The 23,162-nt window shown below is 46.8% G+C and overlaps 10 protein-coding genes across 10 annotated transcripts, besides 1 other annotated feature; 7 read left to right on the top strand and 3 right to left on the bottom strand.

Moving 5' to 3' along the window:
* Positions 1 to 139: part of a repeat region that runs on past the window's edge.
* Positions 140 to 313: 174 nt separating this feature from the next.
* Positions 314 to 856, top strand: ARB_06282 (uncharacterized protein; the record flags this gene model as incomplete). The annotated part of the gene is made up of 1 exon (XM_003015924.1): positions 314 to 856. A coding segment is annotated over one exon (543 nt), but the record flags the coding sequence as incomplete, so codon positions are not given.
* A 2,305-nt stretch (positions 857 to 3,161) lies between these two features.
* On the top strand, positions 3,162 to 3,650 carry ARB_06281 (uncharacterized protein; the record flags this gene model as incomplete). Its single annotated transcript, XM_003015923.1, has 1 exon — positions 3,162 to 3,650. The coding sequence occupies one exon, from the start codon at positions 3,162 to 3,164 to the stop codon at positions 3,648 to 3,650; it is 489 nt and encodes a 162-aa protein (XP_003015969.1).
* Positions 3,651 to 4,090: 440 nt separating this feature from the next.
* Positions 4,091 to 7,744, top strand: ARB_06280 (Protein kinase domain-containing protein; the record flags this gene model as incomplete). Its single annotated transcript, XM_003015922.1, has 1 exon — positions 4,091 to 7,744. One exon carries the CDS (start codon positions 4,091 to 4,093, stop codon positions 7,742 to 7,744), a length of 3,654 nt encoding a protein of 1,217 aa, XP_003015968.1.
* A 1,377-nt stretch (positions 7,745 to 9,121) lies between these two features.
* ARB_06279 (uncharacterized protein) lies at positions 9,122 to 10,836 on the bottom strand (the record flags this gene model as incomplete). Its single annotated transcript, XM_003015921.1, has 2 exons — positions 9,122 to 10,528; positions 10,603 to 10,836. The coding sequence occupies 2 exons, from the start codon at positions 10,834 to 10,836 to the stop codon at positions 9,122 to 9,124; spliced, it is 1,641 nt and encodes a 546-aa protein (XP_003015967.1).
* A 315-nt stretch (positions 10,837 to 11,151) lies between these two features.
* Positions 11,152 to 12,669, top strand: ARB_06278 (uncharacterized protein; the record flags this gene model as incomplete). Its single annotated transcript, XM_003015920.1, has 4 exons — positions 11,152 to 11,434; positions 11,569 to 11,665; positions 11,753 to 12,245; positions 12,322 to 12,669. The coding sequence occupies 4 exons, from the start codon at positions 11,152 to 11,154 to the stop codon at positions 12,667 to 12,669; spliced, it is 1,221 nt and encodes a 406-aa protein (XP_003015966.1).
* Positions 12,670 to 12,839: 170 nt separating this feature from the next.
* On the bottom strand, positions 12,840 to 14,788 carry ARB_06277 (uncharacterized protein; the record flags this gene model as incomplete). The annotated part of the gene is made up of 2 exons (XM_003015919.1): positions 12,840 to 14,486; positions 14,558 to 14,788. 2 exons carry the CDS (start codon positions 14,786 to 14,788, stop codon positions 12,840 to 12,842), a joined length of 1,878 nt encoding a protein of 625 aa, XP_003015965.1.
* An 802-nt stretch (positions 14,789 to 15,590) lies between these two features.
* ARB_06276 (uncharacterized protein) lies at positions 15,591 to 16,325 on the top strand (the record flags this gene model as incomplete). Its single annotated transcript, XM_003015918.1, has 2 exons — positions 15,591 to 15,624; positions 15,685 to 16,325. The coding sequence occupies 2 exons, from the start codon at positions 15,591 to 15,593 to the stop codon at positions 16,323 to 16,325; spliced, it is 675 nt and encodes a 224-aa protein (XP_003015964.1).
* A 760-nt stretch (positions 16,326 to 17,085) lies between these two features.
* On the top strand, positions 17,086 to 19,416 carry ARB_06275 (uncharacterized protein; the record flags this gene model as incomplete). The annotated part of the gene is made up of 1 exon (XM_003015917.1): positions 17,086 to 19,416. The coding sequence occupies one exon, from the start codon at positions 17,086 to 17,088 to the stop codon at positions 19,414 to 19,416; it is 2,331 nt and encodes a 776-aa protein (XP_003015963.1).
* A 404-nt stretch (positions 19,417 to 19,820) lies between these two features.
* ARB_06274 (HIT domain protein) lies at positions 19,821 to 20,573 on the top strand (the record flags this gene model as incomplete). The annotated part of the gene is made up of 2 exons (XM_003015916.1): positions 19,821 to 19,916; positions 20,040 to 20,573. 2 exons carry the CDS (start codon positions 19,821 to 19,823, stop codon positions 20,571 to 20,573), a joined length of 630 nt encoding a protein of 209 aa, XP_003015962.1.
* Positions 20,574 to 20,808: 235 nt separating this feature from the next.
* On the bottom strand, positions 20,809 to 21,612 carry ARB_06273 (ubiE/COQ5 methyltransferase, putative; the record flags this gene model as incomplete). Its single annotated transcript, XM_003015915.1, has 1 exon — positions 20,809 to 21,612. The coding sequence occupies one exon, from the start codon at positions 21,610 to 21,612 to the stop codon at positions 20,809 to 20,811; it is 804 nt and encodes a 267-aa protein (XP_003015961.1).
* Between the last annotated feature and the right edge of the window lie 1,550 nt (positions 21,613 to 23,162).

The raw sequence follows: 23,162 nt of genomic DNA, 5'->3' as shown, positions 1-23,162 counted from the left end.
AGCTAGCGATAGCCTCTAATAATATTAGCTAGATAAATATAATAAATATATATTTAAATTTAATACTAATAACCCCTAATTCCCTATATATAGAAGAGTAGTCTACTTACTTAGTAGTACTCCGCGAGTATATTAGAAGTATCTAAAAAGATAAGGAGGGTATCTATAGTATAACTTACTAGTAATACGTATTAATAGTAGGAAAGTATCTAAAAGAAGTAATAGTATATCTATTATTACTTACTTAATACGTCTAATTAGGTTAGAACGTGTTGGCTCTATTCGGATACTGTTGGGCTACGGAAGATAGTAGTGCCGCAAAACATACTTTATCCGGTATGGAAGGTTAGTGGTCACGTGTTCCTCCCTTCCTCTTCCTCTCTCTTCTTCTTCATCATCCTCTTCTTCCTCCGCCATCTCTTCTTCTTCCTCATCCTCTTTTACCATTTCTTCTATCACTGAATCATTCGCAAAAGGATACCTTCCGGCCCACATGCCCCTAGCTCCAGTAGTTCCGAAGACTCCAGGGCAGCCATATGCCTTTGAGCGGCCTGAGTGCTTGGGTTGGTACCTGATACCGTTATTCAAGCTCTACATCTCATACGCGCCAGACTCCTTTCCCTGTGACTGGCTGGAGAAAACAGAGGACATCAAGGTGAAATGCATAGACAGCACAGGCAACAAGGTAGAATTTCCGACTCCTCCAGAGCTTTTGAAGGCCATCAGGAAGTGTGAGAATGTCAACCATCCTGAAAAGGGGCCTTGCTTACCCAACAACTGGCACTTTTCTGGCTTCATGCAGGGGGGAGCCTATGACGTCCTTCGGGAGTATCGGCCCATCGAGCACGGGGAGTAAGTTAGCCACCAGCCTTTGCAAGATTCCTCCGCATTGTCGATACTTATCCTCCTATCATCCTATCTAACACCCTTTCAGGTTCTGTGGCCCAATGTTTAACAAAGTACACCGCATGGTGTATCACTCATACCCTTGTATAAAGGGAGTACAACTTTTCTATCATGAGCCAAACCATTGGAGTTGCATAATGAGAGATCATTCAAGCGCGTTCGAGCCGAGCCAGGTCGAGAACGACCCCAGGAGCTATCTTCTGCGATCCGAATTACTGGCAGCGATTTCTATATTCTACCGCCAAATGCATGATATGATATGGAATCCTCGAGTAGAGAAATACAAACCCATCTTAAGGTACAAAGAGGGATTTTTGACGGTAGGATATCCACATCTCCCTTTTATGCCTCTTTCAACCTTGATTTCTTACTAATTCTCGAACGAACCAAAGGCTACAGTTGTGACATTCATTTACGGGCAAGTCCGTGTAGTTCAAGCAAGCATAAAACCATCTGAAACATACCCAACGATTACTTTTACACTACGCGCCATCTACGATCTCAATGAGGATTATGATAAAGAAGTAGCCTATACTGTCTTGCAGTGGATACTGAGCCCTCCCAAGCCCGCAGAAGTGGATTAATAACTAGGATGATTTCGAGGTTGGGAGTATTTGTGTTTGACGGTGCTATCTGTATTGAATTTGCTGTCTGTCTCTTAACCATTACGACCTTTGAGGGTGTAAAAGCACGTTCTTGGTTTTGAGCTAGTTGAAAAAATGGAATTCTCTCCTACTACTACTACTACTACTGGGAAGGACCACATTGATGCTGTGCAAAGTCGACACCAATAATGTTACCCCTGTAGTTCAACCATTTGTCTCTCTTGAAGACTCGACTTGGAGTTCTGCAGAGAAAGCCTTTCTTTTCTTTCCTTCCTTTCTTTTTTGCCCTTTCCCTCTTCCTAGTACGGAGTACTCCGTACACGCGAGTGAGAGGTAGAATTTATGTACTGATCGACGAGGCTCGTAAAATCCTTGCACGTACAATGAGGTCACCAATGCGGGCCGATGCAGCTCCTACCGCCAGTGGTTAAACATCTTCCAGATGGGTAAGACCGCCATATAAGGAGATTTTTCTTTTTCTCCCATTTCTCATTTTTACTTTTTCCTCCCTTTCATCTCGGCTAAGAGTTCAGAGAGAATGACGAGAAGAGAAGGTCGAGAGAAGACCAGGGTAGTCCAAGGTAGGGCAACCTGTCAGAGTATCAAGAGCAAAATCAACCAGTCAGAAAAGGTGAACCTTAAACAGTCACCAGGGATGGTGGCTTTAAGCTGCTACCTTCAGATGTTGCCCGGCTTGTATTGTTGCCTGTCCGCTTCTTTATTGTGCTGCTGTTGTTCCAATTTTGCTGATCAGTACCAGTCGACAGGCAGGCTTGCCTTGGAAAGAGTAATACATCTTGCGTGAGTGCCGGCGAGTTGGGTTGGTCAATTGGAGCCAGCACAAAGCAGCGCTAAAGGAGAACTGTCACTAATGCAAGGTTAACGCAGGCAGCCCTATCCACGTCGTGCCCAACGATATCCTGGCTCCAACCCGCCCCTCAGCAGTCGCATAGGGGAAGTTAAATCTAGTGGGTCGATGGGAAAAATTCCATCGACTAAGAAGAAAGTTTTTTTTTTTTTTTTTACCCTTTTTCTTTCCTTGGTTGCGATGAAAGTTACTCCGTGGAAGGTTTTGTTTGTGCGAGGAGTCATGAGTAGAGGAGGATACGATATCCGACAGAATCTGAAGCTGCTGCCTAGCGTTACGAGGTCTTGACTGAAACACACGGGCGAAGGAGAGGCCTTTCATGATCCAGAGAGGTGGCTGGGGAGGAGAGCTCGAGACGGCAGCAAGAGGGCGAGCAAGACCAGTACGGTCGTTATCCGCCTGTTCCCGCCTTGTAACTTTGCGGGAGGGAGGAACTGAACCATGGATGCGGCCGTCTGATGGGCCGCTTTATCCATAAAAAGCCGGAGGAGAGCCTTCTTGTCGCCCAGGTCGGTTGTTTAGAGTCTGATCTTCTAGAAGTACTCAGCCATCCCAGCACATGTGTGTGGGTGTGTCTGCATAGTTATATCTGCATCTGCGTCTGCAAACTGTAACCAACCGACTGTCAACTGCTGGACAGGCAGTCAGTGACGGTGTCCTCGAGAGCGTACCACCCAGTATCAAGACCGACGACGGGGGCCCCTTGAAAACCAAAGCTTTCGGCCATCCTGAGTCGCCATTAGCTCGCCGTCCGTCTTCTTGCCCGTATGTTGTACGTCTCCATGCCACACAGCAGACATCGTCTCTCCTCCTCGCTCGCCCACCAGCCAGTCTCTGGCGTCCAGCTCGGTATGTCATTCGTGCGAGTTGTCCTGCCTGGCTCCCCCTATCCTCCTGCCATGTCTCTCTGCGTGTCCTGGCTCTGCTCAGTGGCTGGACATTCTCCTTCTCCGTCTGCCTCTGCTGCTGCTGCTGCTGCTGCTGGCTGTGTCGTGGCCTTTTTTTGCTTGTCGTCGAAGAAGGAAGAAGCGGCGGCGGCAGAATCAAAAAGCGGTCGCCAAAACGGCCAACGCCAGCCTCATTCTGAATTTTCACCTTCGCCTTTTCGTCTCAACCACAACAACAACCACAACACCACCAACAACAACACCTCACGCAGCAGCGACAGCAGCGACAGCAGCAGCCAGGTCTTTTCCTTTCGCCCCCCCCTGCTAGATGAGAAGTCTCTGCTAACCTCTGGCTGTCTCTCCAGCAGGCTCCCTTCCAATTGACCTGGGTGTGGTCTCTGCGTGACGGGCAACAGTCCAACCAAGACCCTGCACATACCGAACTTTTCCCTCTTTCCTTTATTTTTTATTTATTTTTTTTTTATTTCTATTTTTCCCCCCTTCCTCTCACAGTTTTATTGATATTGCTACTACTACTATTACGATGAATCCTCCTTGCCTCCTCTAGTTACACGAAGGAAAAGCAGCGCTCCTGTCCTTTTTCGCTGCTGGGTGGCTGCATGTAAAAGGCCCGTTTCTCGTTTGCCGCTGGAGGACCAAGGAGCCAGAGCCTCAAGCCGTATCCTTCACACCTGGTCGACAGGCTCTCCAACTCCCCCTCCCGCCTCGCCGGTTATTTCTTATGGACATTCCGCGCCTGTCTAGCCAGTCATCCAGGTCAGCTGTCACGCTGTCGAGCCCAAGCTCGCCTCGCGTCGTGCTGCATGGCCATCTCAATTGCCGACGCACCAGGCCCATTCTTGTACCCATTCTTCCTCATGCCTGACCTCAAGGCCGCTCCCCCGGTCAGACACAGCTTATTCCACCGCCTTGGACTTCGTAGCTGGCTGGGGAGGGACGGCGAAGGCATCGAATCTCACTCTCAGTTCATTGCCCGAGAATTGAGCCGCCAGCGCCTAGCGGGCATTCCTTCTTCAAGTGCAAAACGTGTGCACGATGATAACGAAAGCGACGTCAACTATGATGACGATATCGACGGTGTGACTTCGGTGGCAGACAGTGAGCAGTTGGCAGGCTCCCTCCCCCAGGCCAGTCCGTCTAATGTTACCGTTGGTTTGCCCAGAGCCCCAACCTTTAAACGACAGAATTCAGAGCGCCGCGACCACCTTACCCCTTCGGAGTCTGGCCTAGGACACAGACGGGCCTACTCTGCTGACCGCCAGGGAGATATCGGACCTTGTAGAACAAGCTCTCCCCTCCCGGCTTATTCTCCCCGGAATTCCGTGCCAGATTTACCCACAAAAGACTATCATGTATCGGCCCAGGCATCTCCCACCTTGATCAACGATGAACCGTCCCCACTTCAACGTGACCCCGAACTGGGGCAAAGGCAATCGCAAACTGACCTAGCTTCGGAATACGGACCTCCCTCTGAAGGTACTATCGATAATGAACTAGAAGCCGAACTCGACAAGAAATGGATCCTTAACCTTAGCATGAGGTTCAGGGACAAGTCTGACCGTGAAAAATTCTTCATCACTTATGCTGAGGCCCCGAACAGATGGCGGAAAGTTACCGTGTCTTGCGACTACCGTAATGCCGAACCTGACTCACTTGAGTCTGACCTGAAAAAGCTACAATACCACCGTGAAAAAAATGCTCATATATATGAATCAATCCGCGAGTCTATCGATGAGATTCAATTCTATGATACTGTCACAAATCTTAAACTGGAAACTCGGGACGGCCGTCTCCACGTTCATGTTACCGAGGATGTGAACGAAGTTATCATTTTCCCTCCAATCTCCAGCGTCGAGTATCTCAACCCCTTGTTTATCCCCGAAAGCGAACTAGATTTTGATTCTCACTTATCCGGCTTTGTTTACCGAGTGAAGTACCATGGAAAGGACTACGTGAAGAAGGAAATCACTGGCCCGGATACTGTTGAGGAATTTCTCTACGAAATCAACGCTCTTCACGCTCTTCTTGATTCGACCAATGTTATCAATTTTAGAGCAATTGTTGTTGATGACTCCGGGACTTTGGTCAAAGGACTCTTGATAGACTACGCAGAACAGGGCGCCTTGGCTGATTTGTTTTACGACTTCAAGGGTGAACTTTCTTGGAAAAGGAGAGAACGCTGGGCAAAACAGATCATTAAGGGACTTGGGGATATTCATGAAGCAGGCTTTGTCCAGGGAGACTTTACCGTATCCAACGTTGTTGTGGATGAGCATGATGATGCAAAAATAATTGATATCAACCGCCGAGGCTGCCCGATTGGATGGGAACCACCAGAGTTTGCCAAAAAGTTGGAGAGTAAACAAAGAATATCCATGTACATTGGCGTGAAGTCGGATCTTTATCAACTTGGCATGACTCTTTGGGGCCTGGCCATGGAAGAGGATGAACCAGGCAGGCAGCCACGACCGCTCCTTATACCGGAAGATATGAAAATCCCAACTTATTTCAGGAGAATAGTTGATATTTGCCTCAGCGAACGTCCACAGGGCCGTTTATCCGCTAAGGACCTCCTTGCCTTGTTTGATGATCAAAGAGATGAAGTTTTCCCCAGTCCTGGAGCTGACGTACCCCGTTATGCTCCCATGCAAAATCTCAACGGTGTATACCAAGGCTATCCCTACAGCAATTACAATTATCAACTGACTTCAGTGTACATGGACGAACATCCCAAGGGTATGCACTATACCAATGTACCCATAGGAGATCGCCTTCGATATCAACACATGGGGGTCGAGCCGGTGATAATGCCGCCATCGAGGAATAGTCCTGATTTCCATTGTGTGAATAACAACTTACAAGCTGCTCACAACGGCGAGCATGGCCTCCCCGGTTCTCTACATGGGCTTAACCATAATGGACAGTATCTACCTCCCGGAAGTCACTGGGCGAACGGTCATAATCCGGTGCCGTACTATAACCCTGCATTTGTTAGACCCGCACTGGCTTCACACCATACTTCCATGGGTTTAGCTGAAATGGAGCTCTTGGACCGCCAGGATAGAGAGACAGAATCTGACCCTCGATTTGATGATTTTGGACCTGTAGATCTCCCAGTGCATTCTGAACGCGGATGCCCCGTTGACGAAGACCATATTCATGAAATCCAGGACCATGTTGAAACCGACCCCTCGTACCTAGTGGATGACCATTACCCAACACCTGATCAAGCCCATCTTCCCCTTGACTCCCTCCCTTCCCCTGAATATTATGACGATTCCCGACTGGAATACAATCCCGAAGTTAAGCACACTATTCAGGTAGATCCGCCAAACGATCGGGAAGGAATTAACTACCTCAAACCAGTCCTTGGCCTTGGGGATCTCTCTAGTTCTCGTCTGCCAATCAATCCGGACTTTATGAAAACCACTAGCTGTGACTTGGCTATGCACCATTCTGATATCTCTTCATCTGGAACAACCTCCTTTGGACAGCCAATTTCCAATGATACCCTTTTCACTTCTAGTTTACCAATAAATCCCCGATATGAGGAACTTCCATCCAAGCCTGTGTCTTTGAATAAGTATGCCGATGACGATTTCTTAACCTCAAATTTGCCGATTAATCCGGCTTATGTCGATCCTTTAGATCGTGACACTTGTCCACGCGAACGAACTAGCAAGACGTTTAGCGGCAGTATAAAGTCTACGATACCCCGGCTCCAGATTACACCCCGAGACGACCTCTTCCACTCTGCCCTCCCGATCAATCCCTGCCACATTGAGCAGAGTCTTGACATTCACAGGAAGACGCCATCGAGTCTTAATCAATCGCGAAGCAAGCTTGCTGCTCCTAAACCAGAACTAATTCCTGAGCAAAAGTTATCTGGAAATACTGCCGTTGGCACCCTTCCGTCGTCTGACGCTTCACCTGTTACCTCTAATGATTTATTCACATCTTTGTTGCCGATTAATCCGCAATTTTGTTTTCAGGATTTCAGCGCCCGTCTGTCACACAACAACCTGTTTACATCTATTCTACCGATTAATCCCCGCCATAAAGGACAAATTATCAGGCAACCCGGGAATCTAGGTTCTCCTATACGCCCTAGCCTTTGCTCCACGCATACCCCATCTATTTCAGCCCCACCTCACCAAATAATATCTCCACAGCTGTCATCAACCATCTCATCTTCGGACGACCTTTTTCTTTCAACCCTACCGATAAACCCTCAACACAAAGGCAGACGGCCCGACCGTCTTACTCTCCCACTTTCCAAAGCGGTTAGCAATGATCTCATGTCGTCAAACCTGCCAATTAATCCGGCCTTCCCTCACCCAACGCCTTCCTGGAGAAAATTATCTGATTCCCAGAAGTTAGACAAGGCGACTACGAATACCCCCTGCACTGAACTACTTACGTCAGTGCTACCTATAAACCCGGCTGCTCGCACTTGATTATTCAACAACATAGACGAGCGACTCATAGTCAATTGCCCCCGAAAGTACAAAACTCCAACTTCTCTCTACACCAAATCCATCTCAACAAAAAATGCCACACTTTCCCACTTCGACACTTGTATTTGATACTGAATGTTATCTAATTTCAGTCCATTTATTGCATCATCTAGTAGGAGGAGCGCGGTGTTTTCCCTTTGCCCTATTGTTACCCATTTCGTTTGTTTCTCCCCCTTTTTTTTCGTTTGTTCTTCCATATGTCATTTCGTTTTATCGTTTGCTCATTGATCCGATGTTTATGCATTTATGTCTTACATTTCTGCCCCTTGTTATAAATCAGCCATTTTTTCCATCTATTTATTTTATTTCTTCCTATATACCCTATATAATGACCTGTCTACACTTCTCATACTCGGCAACGACCAAGAAAAAACAAAAAAACAAAAAAAAAAAATGGAATGCAAAAGTTTTTCAGCTACCCCTCTTCAGCCCTGATATATGCAAATTTTGGCGCCCCGTTGGATTCTTGGAGTATTTTCCTTTTATATGTCCTTTCAATTTATTTTCGAGTTTGAGTACAGTACATAATCTTCTTGTCTAACGAATGATGATATGGGTATGATTTTATTGCCTTGGGAGACAGGAACCCAGCGATGGTGCTTTGTTAGCTTGTGCCCTTGTTGTACGGAGTATCTTTGCACTTTTTGGCATGCATACGGTTTGTCGTCTCAGGATGTCATTTTTTTACCTGTTTTGGATACTGAAGCTTTGTGTCTTGAAACGGCGCTGGGTTGTTTGTGCGAAATGGTATACTAGTTATGTTTCAATCCAGATCCAGCTGATCAAGTCCTTTCTTTTGATTGAACCAGCCACGTTTAAAATTTACTATATGACAGGTAAGGTATATCGAAAATCTATTATCGAGGAAATCATTACATATTTTTATTGTTCAATCAAAAGGGAAAAAAGGGCCGAGAGTCGTTAAAGTACAGGTGTAAATGAGGCAGAGAAGATATAAAGTAGAGGTCGGAAACATGAAGAAATAGCAAAGGGAAGGCTCTAGAAAAACATCACCTTAGTAGGAAAAAGCCGTTCAGCATAACATGTAATAGTGATAGAAGTCTCCTACCCAGTGTCAAGCCACGAAGTAAGGAGATCAATGGAAGAATAAGCTGGTAAAATAGGGGATAGAGGAAACAAAAAAGAGAAATAATAAGCAATGAAAGATGCAATATCATATACAAGTTCGATCCGTATGATAAAAATAAATGTAAAAGGGAAAGGGGGGAAATATCGACCACGAAGGACTGAATAACTGAATACGTTATAGACATGTTCCGCAGTATTAGCAAAAAGAGGGAGTACCGTGTCCGGTTACTAAGATTGTGGTGCATTGGATTCTGGCTCTTGGGGATCTTTCTCTTCAGATTCCTCGGTTGTGTTGGCTTCCTTAGCTGGCTCTGGTTGCTCCGTACTTGGAGTATCAGAAACAATTGGCACTTCAGGCTTGGCAGAAGTGTCCTCTTCGTCTAGCTTGCTCTCGGTACCTTGTGTTATCTGGGATTCACTGGCTTCTTCTCCTTTCTCCTCTATCGGTTGAGCAGGAATTTCTGTTTGGTTCTCTTCCAGTCCATCGTCCATACTTGAAACAGTGGGTTCAGATGGTCCGGGGGATCCAGGTGTTTCCTCGGTTGGCTCCTTTTCAGAATCTGTCACTTCTGCTGGAGCAGGCAAAGTTGAGGCGGATTCTTCTAATACTGCAGCAGGCTTTTCCGTGTTACTTGAGTCATTGGATTCTGTGGATTGTTCTTGGAGTGAGATATTCTGCCCTTCGTCTTGGGTCAATGATTCCGGTTCCTCGGTGATTTCCTCGGCGATGTCCTCGGTAATCTTCTCGTTTCTTCCTACCTTAGGTTCTTTGAGTGGCTGGGTCCCTTCTAGGGTGTTTTTATTTAGGTCATCATCTTCTGCCGCCTCGGCAATCGTTGTAACGCCCACACCTGTTGACGGAGAATGTCGATGTCGCCTTGTAGTTGCTGCAGACAAGCCTGTACCAGGCTCTTCAAGGCTGTTGGGAGGCGTTGCTGTTACTGAGTCCTCCTTGCGCAGGATAGTCAGCCTTCTGTTAACACCTTGACTCTGACTATTCGAGGGTTCGGTGTGAGAAGCATCACCCTCTGCTTCAGGTGGTATTGTGTAGTTGTCATCAGGAATGAGGCTATAGACGTCGCAAACAGTCTTGAAAAAGACATAAAGGCCATCATGTCCTTCAACCTGCCAAAAAACTCCCCGATGCTGAAACCAGGCATGGGCAAATATTCGGTACACCCGCCGGAAGACATTCGTCAGATGCCTCATACTTGCTTGAGGTCCTCCAGTCGCATCAGAACCAAGAGTGAGTCGGCTTGGGAAGAATTTGGGTGACGTGAGAACATTTGTTGCCCAGTCGAGAGTATGACAGCAATAATCAATTGCACAACATGATTTAGGCGGGTCGTGGACGGCACATAGGTACTGCCACTCAGAAGCACGCATTTCGGGACAGGTTTGCGCTGAGCATGGTGGCTCTTCTGCGAAGAACGCAACGACGAGGTTGTTTGCTTTCATGGTAAGGAATCGACATAATTCGTACAGCCAAAGTGACCTTTCTACACCTGCTGGGGGCTCTGCTAAGTCTCGTGCGATTTCTCGGGTTATTGGGGCAACGGTATCAGAACCTGCGGGTTGTGTGAAATGATGGTATGAGGCTTTGAGATGTTCTTGGAGCTGAAAGGGAGAATCGAGCTATAGCCAACATATCGTCAGTTCTTGTTAGCTAGCCTCATCTTCTGTTGCGTCTATGAACGAAACCAACGAACCTCAGAGAGCGGAACCAAGGGGGGACCAGAGGCCATATTTGCAGCCTTTGTTCCGGGGCGTATTCTCCGTGCTGATGCATCATCCTGACCATGAGGTATCCCTAAAAATTCGTCGGATCCATCACTTTTCCCGTCGTTGACAGTTGGAGATTTGGGTGCGATCTGTACTTCTGTGAAAGGAGGAGGGCTGGGTAAGCGTGGAGAGCTTGACGGCGATACGGCTGATCCAGACATTATAATAGGCTGTCTATATAGACTCTTCGATCAGCCAGCAGGGTAAAGATAAGCCGGTTTTATAGCTTGCTCAAGCTGTTCTTTTTTTCCGTGATGTAAACATAAACCCGTACCTGAACATGGAAATTAACCGCGCGCAAAAGATGAATCGCGCTAAAGTTGTTCCGTGCCGCCCACTTTAATTGGACGTCGAATATTGATTTAGGTTATAGGTATCGATTGATATGGATTGATACGGATCAATTAATGATCGGATCTATAAAGAAAGGCGGACCGGATTTTACTACCTTGTCTAATTTTCCTTGTATAATCACAATGAGCGCGATCAGCGATGACGATGATAGCCCTCCACAGCTGGTAGATGTGACCGCTCCTGAACAGCCGGAGGAACAGCCCAAGACTCCGACAGACCAAAGCCTCCCTAGAGTCCCCATAACAATAGTAACAGGTACTTTGGCAGCTACACTTGTTCGATATGACTTTAATGCTCTAACAAGGTACCTTTTTCTCCCAGGCTACCTCGGGGCAGGCAAGACTACTTTGTTAAACTACATCTTGAATGAAAGACATGGGAAGAAAATAGCAGTCATTCTTAACGGTTCGTGGGCCTTATAAATATCCTTCAGTGACTAGTATACGGCCATACTGACTGTTCAAAACCAGAGTTTGGTGATTGTAAGGCTGGAAATTGTTATGCCAGTATGTGCGTCTAGCTAAATTACTTGCCTTTAGCTGTCGATATCGAGAAGTCAATGACTGTGAACCAAGAGGGTCAGCAAGTTGAAGAATGGCTTGAGCTAGCAAATGGTTGTATTTGCTGCTCGGTAAGGTATGTGCTACAGATAAATCTATGTATAAGACACATAGCCTCTACGGCCAAGTTAGAAAGCCGTGCTCTGACCGGACATTACGGTAGGGATGCTGGAGTTCTGGCCATTGAATCTCTAATGAACAGGAGGGGAACTTTTGATTATATCCTACTTGAGACCACCGGACTAGCTGACCCCGGGAACATTGCTCCTTTATTTTGGGTTGACGATGGGCTGGGCAGCTCCATCTATCTTGACGGGATTGTCACACTGGTCGATGCAAAGAACATTAATAAGCTATTGGATGAACCATCTTGCGAAGAAGAAAAGCAAGGTATTCACGAAGGAAGCATATTAACAACCGCCCACTTACAAATATCACATGCAGATGTGATCATTCTCAATAAGACCGATCTAGTCTCAAGCGATGAACTTGTAAAGGTGAAAGATAGGATTACCTCCATTAACGGTCTGGCTACGATCCATGTAACGGACCATAGCAAGATACCGAGTATCGAGGGCACGGTTCTTGAGCTGCACTCTTATGACAAATTAACAACCGTAGATTTCTCCACCAAAGGCCAGAGTCGACTCGACGCTGTAAGTTCTTACCTATCTCTTCTTCACCGAAAAGGCTTCTCTTATCTTGAGGACAAAAATTGACAATCTCATTTAGAGAATTTCTACACTTGCATTCACAATCTCGGATATAACAGAGGATAAGGTTGCGCATATCGATGAATGGCTGCAAGCCGTGCTCTGGAATCAAGAATTCCCAAAACATAAACACAGCCCTGGGGAGACTATCACAGACTTCGAAATCCATCGACTCAAGGGTATTCTTTATCTAACAAATGGAAAAACAAGGATAATCCAGGGTGTAAGGGAAGTCTTTGAAATTACAGATGCAGAAGATAGCCAGCCAACATCTAAACCTGAATCTAAAATCGTTCTGATCGGACGTGGGCTTGGATTGGACAGCTCAGCATGGCAGAGGAGCCTCCTTTCATATTTAGAGAGGTGAAAGAGCTTATTGAAAGTAGCTAGGGCTACTGCTGGGCTGTTTGGCTATCTTCGGGAGCCTATGGTATCAGGCAAGGGGCACCGGGTAGATTCTTTCATAGTTACATAAAAACAATGCTAGACGGTACGCGTCTAGACGTCATGAATGTAAATCCTTGAATTATCGCTGGTTCAATATGTCGTTTCTGCATTATCTTCGGGTGATATCGGGTGCCGAATAGCAGTTTGGGCCCTTGGCCGGGTTTTCACTTTTCCTAAAGGGGAACTATCAAGTCCAAGTTCACTCAAACTGCAGCCCTCCTCTTGGTTCTCTTCACCAGGTGTCTTTGATTGTGCCGAATCAAAAGGTATAGGGCTTGCAGCGACTTTCGGTCTACTTTTGAACACACTATCATAATCAATGTAGTCACTATATGGGTCTTCATCTGTTGCTTCAGCGTTAGGTTTTTCCTTATTTTCGGCTCTTTTCTCAGGTGTTTCGAATGGATCACCGGGGAGAAGTAGCTGGGACTGTCGGCGGTTTTCTGAAATTGGCTTCCATGGACGAGGAGTCGCAGCAGATACAAACAGCATAGACTGTCTAGTGCGCTCTAATAGAGTAGCAGACCGAGAAGCAGGGTCTTCGTCGTGTTGAAGCTGTGCTCCATCGTCCTGAATACCACTTTTATCACCTATAATCGGGTGGTCATCGATTTTAGGGTTAGTCTCAGGTAATTCAGGGCTGTTAGCCTTTTCCAGAGACAAAGCGCCTAATTGTATGGCGAGCAAGTCCTCTGTCGATAAATTTCCAGAATTATCTGGTTTGATTGAGTTTGTTGTTTCCGAGGCCTCATGAAACCCGGAAGCTTTCCTTTGGACGGGCTTTGTATCAATCATAGTTTTTGGGTTAGGGGAGGTATCAGGGGTATTATAAGAGATCTCTTGCTCTGAAGGAACTTTCGAATTTATACCACTGTTAGCAGAACGTGTGGGTGTCTTTTGCGTTTCATCATGTTCGGCTAACGGATCTATGGTGCCGTCTTGCTCTCGAGGTATGACTTCGGGTTCCTTGGAGTCTTCTGATCGTCGTAACCGAGTTCGTAGGCTGTCCAGTTCTAGTGAATCTTTGAATTTCCGCCACTTTTGAAGCCGGGATTTCTGTTTTGAGAGGCGGTCCTCCAAATCCGCTAACAGGTCTGGATGATTTGGTGACCCAATATCATTTTTGACCTCTACCTTTTTCATGCCGGACCACACTTGCGAAAAGTCCATCTCAAGCAATGGTTCTGAGACAGCCTGTGGATCTCCATTCAAAATTGTGTTGGCCCAATTAATATCACCATGCCATGATCTGTTGATAGAGTCTTGAATTTGCTGTTGATATCTCAATTCTGAGGCTAACGGTTTGGGCATGCGTCTTGAATTTGCTAGCTCATTAGATTTCAAATGGAGAAATTGCTTCAGGTCTCGACATGTCGAATTCAACTCATTTTTCTGGTCTATCATGGAATGTAAGGATGCACGGTATGCAATGATCATCGGCAGCAGGTTTTGAGTATCACTCGGAGGGCCACGCTTGCTGACAGGGAGTGACAACGGAGGGGCTCCAGTGCGATATTCACGAGATGAGGCTACAAATTTTCGTAGGACGATCGTAGAGAACTCGGCTAGGATTTCATCAAACTTCTCTCCAGTGCACTCTTCGAGCATTGCTTTCCGCAAGATTCTCTCCCTTCCCAGAGTTCCATTTTTGGTCAGCTCCGAAAGTGATCGGAAGAGAGCAGCCCGAAGGTTTGACGACTGCAGAGGTTCAAGTGGCGGGAAAAAGGGTTGGAGCTTCTATGAATTTGGGTTTAATGTTAGATGATACTCTCCTACGGAGTAATCCTGACAGGCACGATAGTTCATACGTTTCTGGCGAGCTCAGGATCCCATAGCTGAAACAGATAAAACAACGTCCATTCCACCGCCTGTACTCGTCTTCGCAGATTATTCTGGTTATCAGACAGCGTCGATGGCACAATTCCGGGCCAATCCGGACGCAGATCAAGACGCAAGAGCTTCAAATTGCGGATGAAGACTGCAATTGGCGGAGCCTGAGGCCATGTTTCGGCCCCGGAGCTCGCTGTAGAAACACGCATAGGGTTCGTGTCGCAGAGGCGTTTTATGCATAGGTGGTTTCTGATGGAAATCTCGCACGAGTTGGTCCACAGTTGTCATTTATCCTCTAGGCGTAGTGTTGTCTGTAGCAATTAGCTATCGATGCTCTCACACAGCCGAGCTTTATTTTGATATTCAGGGGAGATTTGGTGACTTTGCTCACCGGACAAGGGGCAGGTCACATGACGATGGCTTAGGCACGACCCCTGAGCATAACGGAATGAATATCCAAGGAACAGCGCTGGCTGTATCAGGGGTAAATGCATCGTTTTACTGATACGGAGGATAATGGCAGCATTTCGCATGTTGCTGGTGCCAACCTTATACTATGTAACGAGGAAGAGCATCTCTTCATTAAATAATGAGTTGAGCGATACACTGCTTTCATCCTATATATCAGGGAATCCCTTTGTTTGATAGTTACATAGAGCACCTAGAGCATGTAATCTTCTATTCCTATCTCAACAAAGGAGGCCTTTTACACAAATAATGACCAGGCTGTTCCTTTCAACCAACAGGGCCAGGTTCAACAACATATTGATAAATAATAGAATGTTTTTTTAATCAAATAACGTGCGATTTTATAGGGCCGAGCTTATTAGTCATCCTGATCGTTTGCATGGATCTCGAAAAGCTCCAAAAAAAAGCAAAAATAATCATAATCGGCTACTGATATGAAGGTTCAGATATAAAGATAGACGGAACCCCCCGCCAACTCGCCACGGAGCTCCTCATCCCCATCGATTAATCTTGTCCCCAGCTCGGGTCATTGCTGGAATAAAGATGGGTTCAAACACGCCCTGGACCACTCAGTCCGGTAAGTATCGGTCAATTCAGCTGGCGTAAAGGAGGGCTAAGCTGACTTGTTTCTGCATAGTTATCTCAACACTACCGCATCCTCTAGCGGAAAACGGCTCCTCGCCCATCCCATTCTTTCACCTTCTAGAACGGCTAAAAACCACCAAAAGAGAAGGCTGGCGACGGTTCGATATTTCCAATGGCGAGTCTATAGCGGATCACATGTACCGCATGTCTGTCATGACGATGCTGGCCCCGCCCTCGCTTGCCTCCAAACTGAATATTCTTCATTGCACGAAGATGGCACTCGTTCATGACATGGCCGAATCGATCGTTGGAGATATAACACCCGTTGATACCGAAGTGACCAAGGCCGAAAAAGCGAGGCGAGAAGCAGAAGTGATGGAATATATATCTAAGACACTACTGGGCAGTGTCTTCGGGGGAACTCCAGGAGAAGGCCTCCAGAAGATTTTTGAAGAGTACGAAGAAGACAAAACGCTCGAAGCACGGTTCGTGCACGATATCGATAAGATGGAATTGCTTCTGCAGACCGTTGAGTACGAGCGGGCCCATGGTGGGAAGCTTGATCTAACGGAGTTCTACCACGTTTTCAAGAAAATACGGCTACCAGAAATCCAGGCTTGGGGAGAGGAAGTTATTCGAGAAAGAGAGGCATTCTGGGCAGATAAACCCAACCCTCCTAAGTTACCCCAGTGAAGTCTGCGTACCGCTTCCTTTTTACCCCTCAAATACCTGGCTTTAGACTGTTTCTGTTTGGGATACAAACCTAGAGAATCTTATAAGCAGGACGGACCTTGATTCATGCGCCGTTACTGACGATTTGGTTTAGCCCGCTGCCAGCAGGCGTCTGTTTCATTCTTATATTCCATGTTCTTGGTTATGCTGCTATGTTCATGTTCCTTTCCTATGTTATTGGCACTATTGATAGATTCATTTTTTGGACTGGGTTATGTCCGAAATTGAGCAGAGCTCAACTTTTGCCCTAATAGACACGCGCGTATAATAACTACATCGACTTTAATGATTACACGTTTTCGAAGTGATTCCTCCTGAGTAAAAATTTGCCATACATTCCAGAATGTTTGCCCAGGTCTACTCTCGGGACATACTAAACTGTGACTTGCAATTTTACAACTAGACATGTTCCGACAACGGCTATATAATGCTCATTAATAGCTGGCATTTGATACCGAGCTGCCTCAGACTCATGTAGACCCAGTCCCAGTGGCTAATTTAAGCCACGTGACCACGCGGCGATTTTTCGCTTTTCCGCGACTTTATCAACTTAGGTAGCTCGCCAGGGTTATCATCATCATGCATCTCCCCTTGCCGGAAACGGAGACACAGGATGACCAAAGCTTTGATCCCAAACACCAAATGTGAATTAGATTGGATAGTTGCACTAGAAGGACTCATTTCGTGAATTTTACTGCAAGTGGCCACCATTTCACCATCGATGCCACGGTCCCTGACTCCTAGGAAGACCCGACATGGACGCGATACCAATTCAAGGCTCGCTTTATTAGAGGCACTTGACACGCCTCCGGGACCTTCGGCTGATGAGATTAGAACCTCGGAGTTCTTTGATGGGGAAGACTCTTCTTCTGAGGAATCCTCCCTATCGGAACCTGAAGACAGCGAGGCAGGTCTGCACGAAAAGCCAGACGGCAGTGGTGATGATGACGATGAAGATGAAGATGAAGATGTGAACTGGGAAGATGTCACTTCTAATCCCAATTCCAACATCCAAACCCCAGCTCCAGTCCTGCGAGACTTGAGTATCGTGCTAGAAAGGAATGAAGAATCATTCGCCCCTCTCTCACTTTCTTCCAAGAAAGGGCCAAGTAAGATCGACCGTCTAATTAGGACACAAACGCATTGCATGCATGTGCAGTGTCTTCTATTTCACAACGCTGTTAGAAATGCCTGGATTAATGATCCAGAAACAAAGAAGATTCTCCTTTGCCAGTTGCCAGAAAAAATCAATAAACAGCTGGAGCAGTGGAGATCAATAGTCAAGTCATCTGCCTCGATATCAGAGGGCCAGGATGAGCCTACATACCATATCCTGACAGCGCTTGCTTCTTACTGGTCTGAATCTTTCAATATTACTGCCCCTGGATTGAGAAAAAGAGGTTACAGACCAATTCCCGTTCTTGGGAGAGAGATTTCCAAATTCAATGGTCCGGATGAAGATGGCAACGACCATGGGGAAATTATTCGTGATATTACCGAATTTCGTGAGCTTGCTCGGCGACGTCAAGGGTCCCGTGATACAGGAGCCCAGCTTTTTACTTCTCTTTTAAGAGCTGTTGGCCTGGAAGCAAGAATGGTTACCAGCCTACAGCCGATTGGCTTTGGATGGAGTAAATTTGAGGAATATAACCCCAAAGAAAAGCCAAGCCGTTCCGGAAAGAAGATAGATAAAGATCTCAAGCATCCAATATACTGGTCTGAAGTTGTATCGCCTATTACGAATGATATTATACCCGTGGAGGCTCTTGTTCTTCCATTTTACCTGGCCAGAACTCCAGAACGTTTAGCAATGTTTGAACCTCCAGCCGCGAAAGCGGAAAAAGCAAAACAAGTGATAGCGTATGTGATTGCATACTCTCCAGATGCAACTGCAAAAGATGTCACTATTCGGTATCTGAAAAAGCAAGCCTGGCCTGGGAAAACAAAAGGATTTCGACTACCCGTAGAAAAAATTCCGTACAATATGTCTGGAACTCGTGCATATTACGAATATGACTGGTTTAAGACCACAATGCGGGGCTATCTACGACCAGCAAGTAAAAGGACCGCTGCCGATGCCAAAGAAGATGAAGCCCTTACACCTGGCCAAGCAAGGAATAATAAGCCAAAGGAGGGAGATACACTCCAGAGTCTGAAGGCGTCTGATGAGTTTGTACTGGAGAGGTTTTTGAAAAGAGAAGAAGCCCTCCGTTCTGGTGCAATCCATGTCCGTACTTTCACTACTGGCAAAAACGAGAAGAAGAAAGAGGAAAAGGTCTATAAACGATCGGATGTAGTGAAATGCCTTTCTGCTGAGAGCTGGCATAAAGAAGGACGAAAAGTTAAGATGGGGCAGACGCCTCTGAAACTCGTTCCCATCAGGGCAGTTACGCTCAACAGGAAAAGAGAGGTAGACGAGCTTCATCGTGAGACAGGTGAGAAGCCAATGCAAGGGCTCTACGCCCGATATCAAACGGAATTTATAATCCCACCGCCTATAAAGGATGGGGTAATACCCAAGAATGAGTATGGGAACATTGATTGTTTCGTTCCATCCATGATACCACAAGGAGCGGCCCATGTGCCATACCCCGGGACCGTCCGCGTTTGCAAGAAACTCGGCATAGATTATGCAGAAGCAGTTACCGGATTTGAATTCGGGAGTAAAATGGCTGTTCCAATAATTGAAGGGGTAGTCGTTGCGGCCGAGAATGAGAACCTTTTGAAGGATGCGTGGATGGCTGATGAACAGGAAAAAAGGAGAAAAGAGAAGCTCAAGCATGACAAACTTATCCTAGCTACATGGCGGAAATTTATAATGGGACTTCGCATTAATGACCGGCTCCGGGAAGAATACGGTGGAATGGGTGAAACTGAATCTCACAATCCATTTGCTAGTCGCATGGACCCTGACCCTGAAACTCATCAGACTACAGAGGTCGATAGCCAGAGTCACGACACGGGAGGTGGATTCCTTGTTCCTGGAGCTGACGATGATATGCACGAAGAAGGTGGTTTTTTGGTTGAAGATGATAACCCACATGAAGGCTAGAGTCTACCAGGTGATGCCCCAGGATTTGGACGGCCCTAAAGCCGGTGCATTATAACTATCGTATCAGTAATTTTTTTTTTTTTTTTTTGTTTTGGGGTGGCTTCAGGGCCTTGAAGTTGTTTTCAAAGATATTCATCAGCGCCCACTTCCTACTATACATCATCTATCATCTCAGTATTTTGGTGGATCGATATTCCATATACAACAGTTGCATAGTTCAACGAGGTCTGCAGTTCCTCTCGATATCTATTGTAGTAGGTTACATATGAATGGTTGGTTTAACTCGTTAGCTGGCGATCAATTAAGCGGCTCTTAGATATTGAGTTCATGGCTGCTACATATAACTACCTAATGGTCAACAACAAGCTACTTTGCTACAAATATTGTCTCGAGCTCTGAGAGCAATGACAGAACTATCTGCTAGCGAAGCCGCAACAGATGAGATGAGTGTAGTTGCGAGAAGCCCAATTCACTTTGGGCCGTTTCTTGTAACGCCGCAGGTACGTTTACTGGAGCCTAGACGTCCACCCACAGGCTTTCAGTCCAAAGGTTCCCTCCCCATCGTCACTCCAATAACTATATAAAGACATAGACGAAGAGACAGCTAACGAGCGTTTGAACAGGTCTTCTTCGTCACGCCTCTTTCTTTCGCCCTTGTGAACCTCAAACCGCTTCTGCCAGGGCATGTCCTAGTCTGTCCAATACGGCGCACCCCACGACTGTCAGACCTGACCCCCGCTGAAGCGACGAATCTCTTCCTCACAGTCCGCCGAGTCAGCCGCATGGTGGAACGCGTCTACCAGGCCTCGAGCTTAAACGTAGCGATTCAAGACGGGGTTGATGCCGGGCAAAGCGTGCCTCATGTGCATGCGCATATAATACCTCGGAAGAAAGCAGATCTGGATCATAAGGGTGGCTCGGATGCGATTTACGGTATGATGGACGGCGAGGAAGGAGATATTGGTAGATTTCTGGCTGAACGCAAACTTGCTATGGAGCGTAAGCGGGCACGATCCGAATTTCCTGCTGTTGATAACGATGCTAGGGAGCCTAGGTCGGACGAGGAGATGCACAAGGAGGCGGAGACTTTAGCTGCAGAGATGGAAAAGGAGATAGAGATGGAAAGGGAAAGCTCTAAGAGAGTATATGACGAGTGAAACGCTGGGGGAATCGTGTACAAAAGAGGTGTCTACAGGATTGCTGATGACTGTATTTTGAGATTCAAAGATATATGTAGAGTGAGAGTACTGAGTGGAGGTTCTATTCTACCATACTTCTATAAATGCCAAATCCAATGGTTTTGAGATCCACAGACCCATCCGGCTCAGCTGGCATATATACCCTGAGTGTCGTGTGAGTCTTTTGAATGAATACGCCCTTCAAAAAGGAATCTCACAGTTTTCGTCCCAGGATCAGAGCGCTGACCCATTCAATCTTTACGACCTTGTTCTCTGGAGACGGGATATCCCGCAGGCCGTCCTCAGACTTGATAATGGCCTCTAACATCTGGTCTGCAAGATCGCCAGTCCCACCCTCGCTCCGTCGAACTTGGTCTGGATGGTCGTCTTTCCAGCGTTGATGTGCACTCCATGTACGGACATACTCAGCGGCCTGACCGAGCGTGATCTCAGTTTCCATAAACTTCGTTCCCTCGCCCGAATCAGGGCCGTTAAGGCCTGGCTGGTATTCAAGCCGTTGGATATCCGTCCATTGGTCTGTCGGTGGCTGGATAGCCCGTAGTTTCTCCCGCATGATCGTGCTTCCAGGCTGGATCCAGTATCTGGCAAGACTGTCCTTGTCCGGGCCATAACAATACTCTTGCATTGCTGCGGTGCCCTTGGGGTAGTCCACAAAGAAGTGATCATAATATCCCCAGAAAGCAAGGGTACCGCCCGGCTTCATCACGCGTTGTAACTCTGCGAAGAGCGGCGGGTAGCTGAACCAGTGTGCAGCTACTCCTGCCACAACCATGTCTACGCTTTTGTCCTCGATGAATGGAAGCGACTCGGCAGCTGCTTGGACGAATTCAACGTTCTGCTCCTTGGTCAGGTTCTTCGCCTGCTCTATCATGCCGGCCGATGGATCGATGCCGTAGACCTTCTTGAACTTCGGGGCCAGGAAACGCGCAACCACGCCATGGCCGCATCCAAGATCTAGACATGTATCGTACCCGCCATGGTGATACGCGAATATCATGTCATAGAGCTTTTGAGGGTATTCTGGACGAAACGTGGCATAGGCCGTGTATGAAAAGTTGTTACTCCTGCAGAGCTCGGTGGCAACCTCTCAGGCCGGTCCATCTCAATTAGTCGCTTGTTCTCCCAGCAAAGTCTGGATATCAAAATGGATTTTACTAACGCAAAAGTTGCCATCTTCTGCTATTTTGAAATATTCCTTCTGGATCGGTTACCCTGACTGTGTTATGCTGTCAATCTGAAATATGGTAGGAAGTGAAAAGGAAGTATGGAGTTGAATGGGGGGCGTTCATTCGACTTTTATATAGGCAAACCACCAAAGAGGCATGAAAAAGAGTAACCGAACTTTGCCGAGAGCCATCGCCATGAGCAAGACACTTTGCGCTCCTGTCAACGTCACCACAACAATCCCGGAGCGATTGGTTATATTTAGAAAATCTAGAGATCCTGAAAATCCACCTTTGAGATCCACCGTAGCAGCTATATCCATGAATTTTGGCCCGGTGAACGGTTCCCGCGAAGCTTAGCCATACAAGCGGCCCCGTTAGCTGCGAGCTGCACGCCACGAACCGTAAGCAAAAAAAATACATCCATGCATTGAACGACGTCTCGGCAGCGAGGAGTGTCCGTATCCGTCGAGATCGTCCCGCATGAAGCGGTTGGTTTTTTGCTGTCCTCCGCCGTCCTCCGTCTGTCTCCAGCCTATAGACAAAAGCTATAAGCATGTGTCTATCGGAATGAGAACCTGATCCTCCGCCTCCATGACATAATAGCCTAGATCTAGTCCGTCGTGGGTGACCACCTTTCGCCAGAATCTGCGCCAGGACTGCCGTGGATGCGACTCCTCTGTTTTGATAACGGCCTCCGGCTGGACCATAAGGACTCTTGTGTAGATGTACTTATCCAAAGCAATCTCTAGACATTTCAACTTGGTCGAGTAGTGATGTACCAGCTGGTCAGTCGTATAGAAGATCGCCGCACCTATAAGACGGTAGCCTTCAAGACCAGGCTGAACCCACCCGGATACTGAGTGAGTGGCCCGTTCTATGAAACGACCGCCTCTCCTGATGTGCAGGCGCAGGCAGCGTAAGTGAGGGAAGAAAGAGCACAAAAATGCAACGAGTGCAGCATGATCTCCGATGTCAATGGCATCGCCGTCCGGGATGATTCTAGATGTTAGTTCAAGCGAGGTGATCCCCCTGACATGATGTGCCGGGATCAAATTTGGCAGCTTGAAAAAGAGGCCATCGTAGAACTCGTCATTGATAATGAATGTGTTGGTGTGATATAGGACTGACATCGCCTCCGTATAACTATTTCAGGCACAGCGTTAGTTAGACATCAAACATTAAGCATAATACAAGTATAATAATACGGTTAAAAAATAAATAAATAAATAAATAAAATAAAGGTAATGTAAAAATAAGGCATACCACTGGCGAGACGTGAGGAGCCACTCCAGCACCCCGATGAAGCAGCTTGAATGATCGCCATAGTGAGCCCGGCAGGACGTATACTGTGGCAGCTGGCAGCGGTCGTTCCAGAAAGGGA

This window comes from Trichophyton benhamiae (assembly GCF_000151125.1).
Source record: "Trichophyton benhamiae CBS 112371 chromosome Unknown Abenha-G-c-322p01.r1, whole genome shotgun sequence".
NCBI classification, from domain to species: Eukaryota; Fungi; Ascomycota; class Eurotiomycetes; order Onygenales; family Arthrodermataceae; genus Trichophyton; species Trichophyton benhamiae.
The sequence above is the reverse complement of the archived record's forward strand: the minus strand, read 5'-3'. Positions and strand labels throughout refer to the sequence as shown.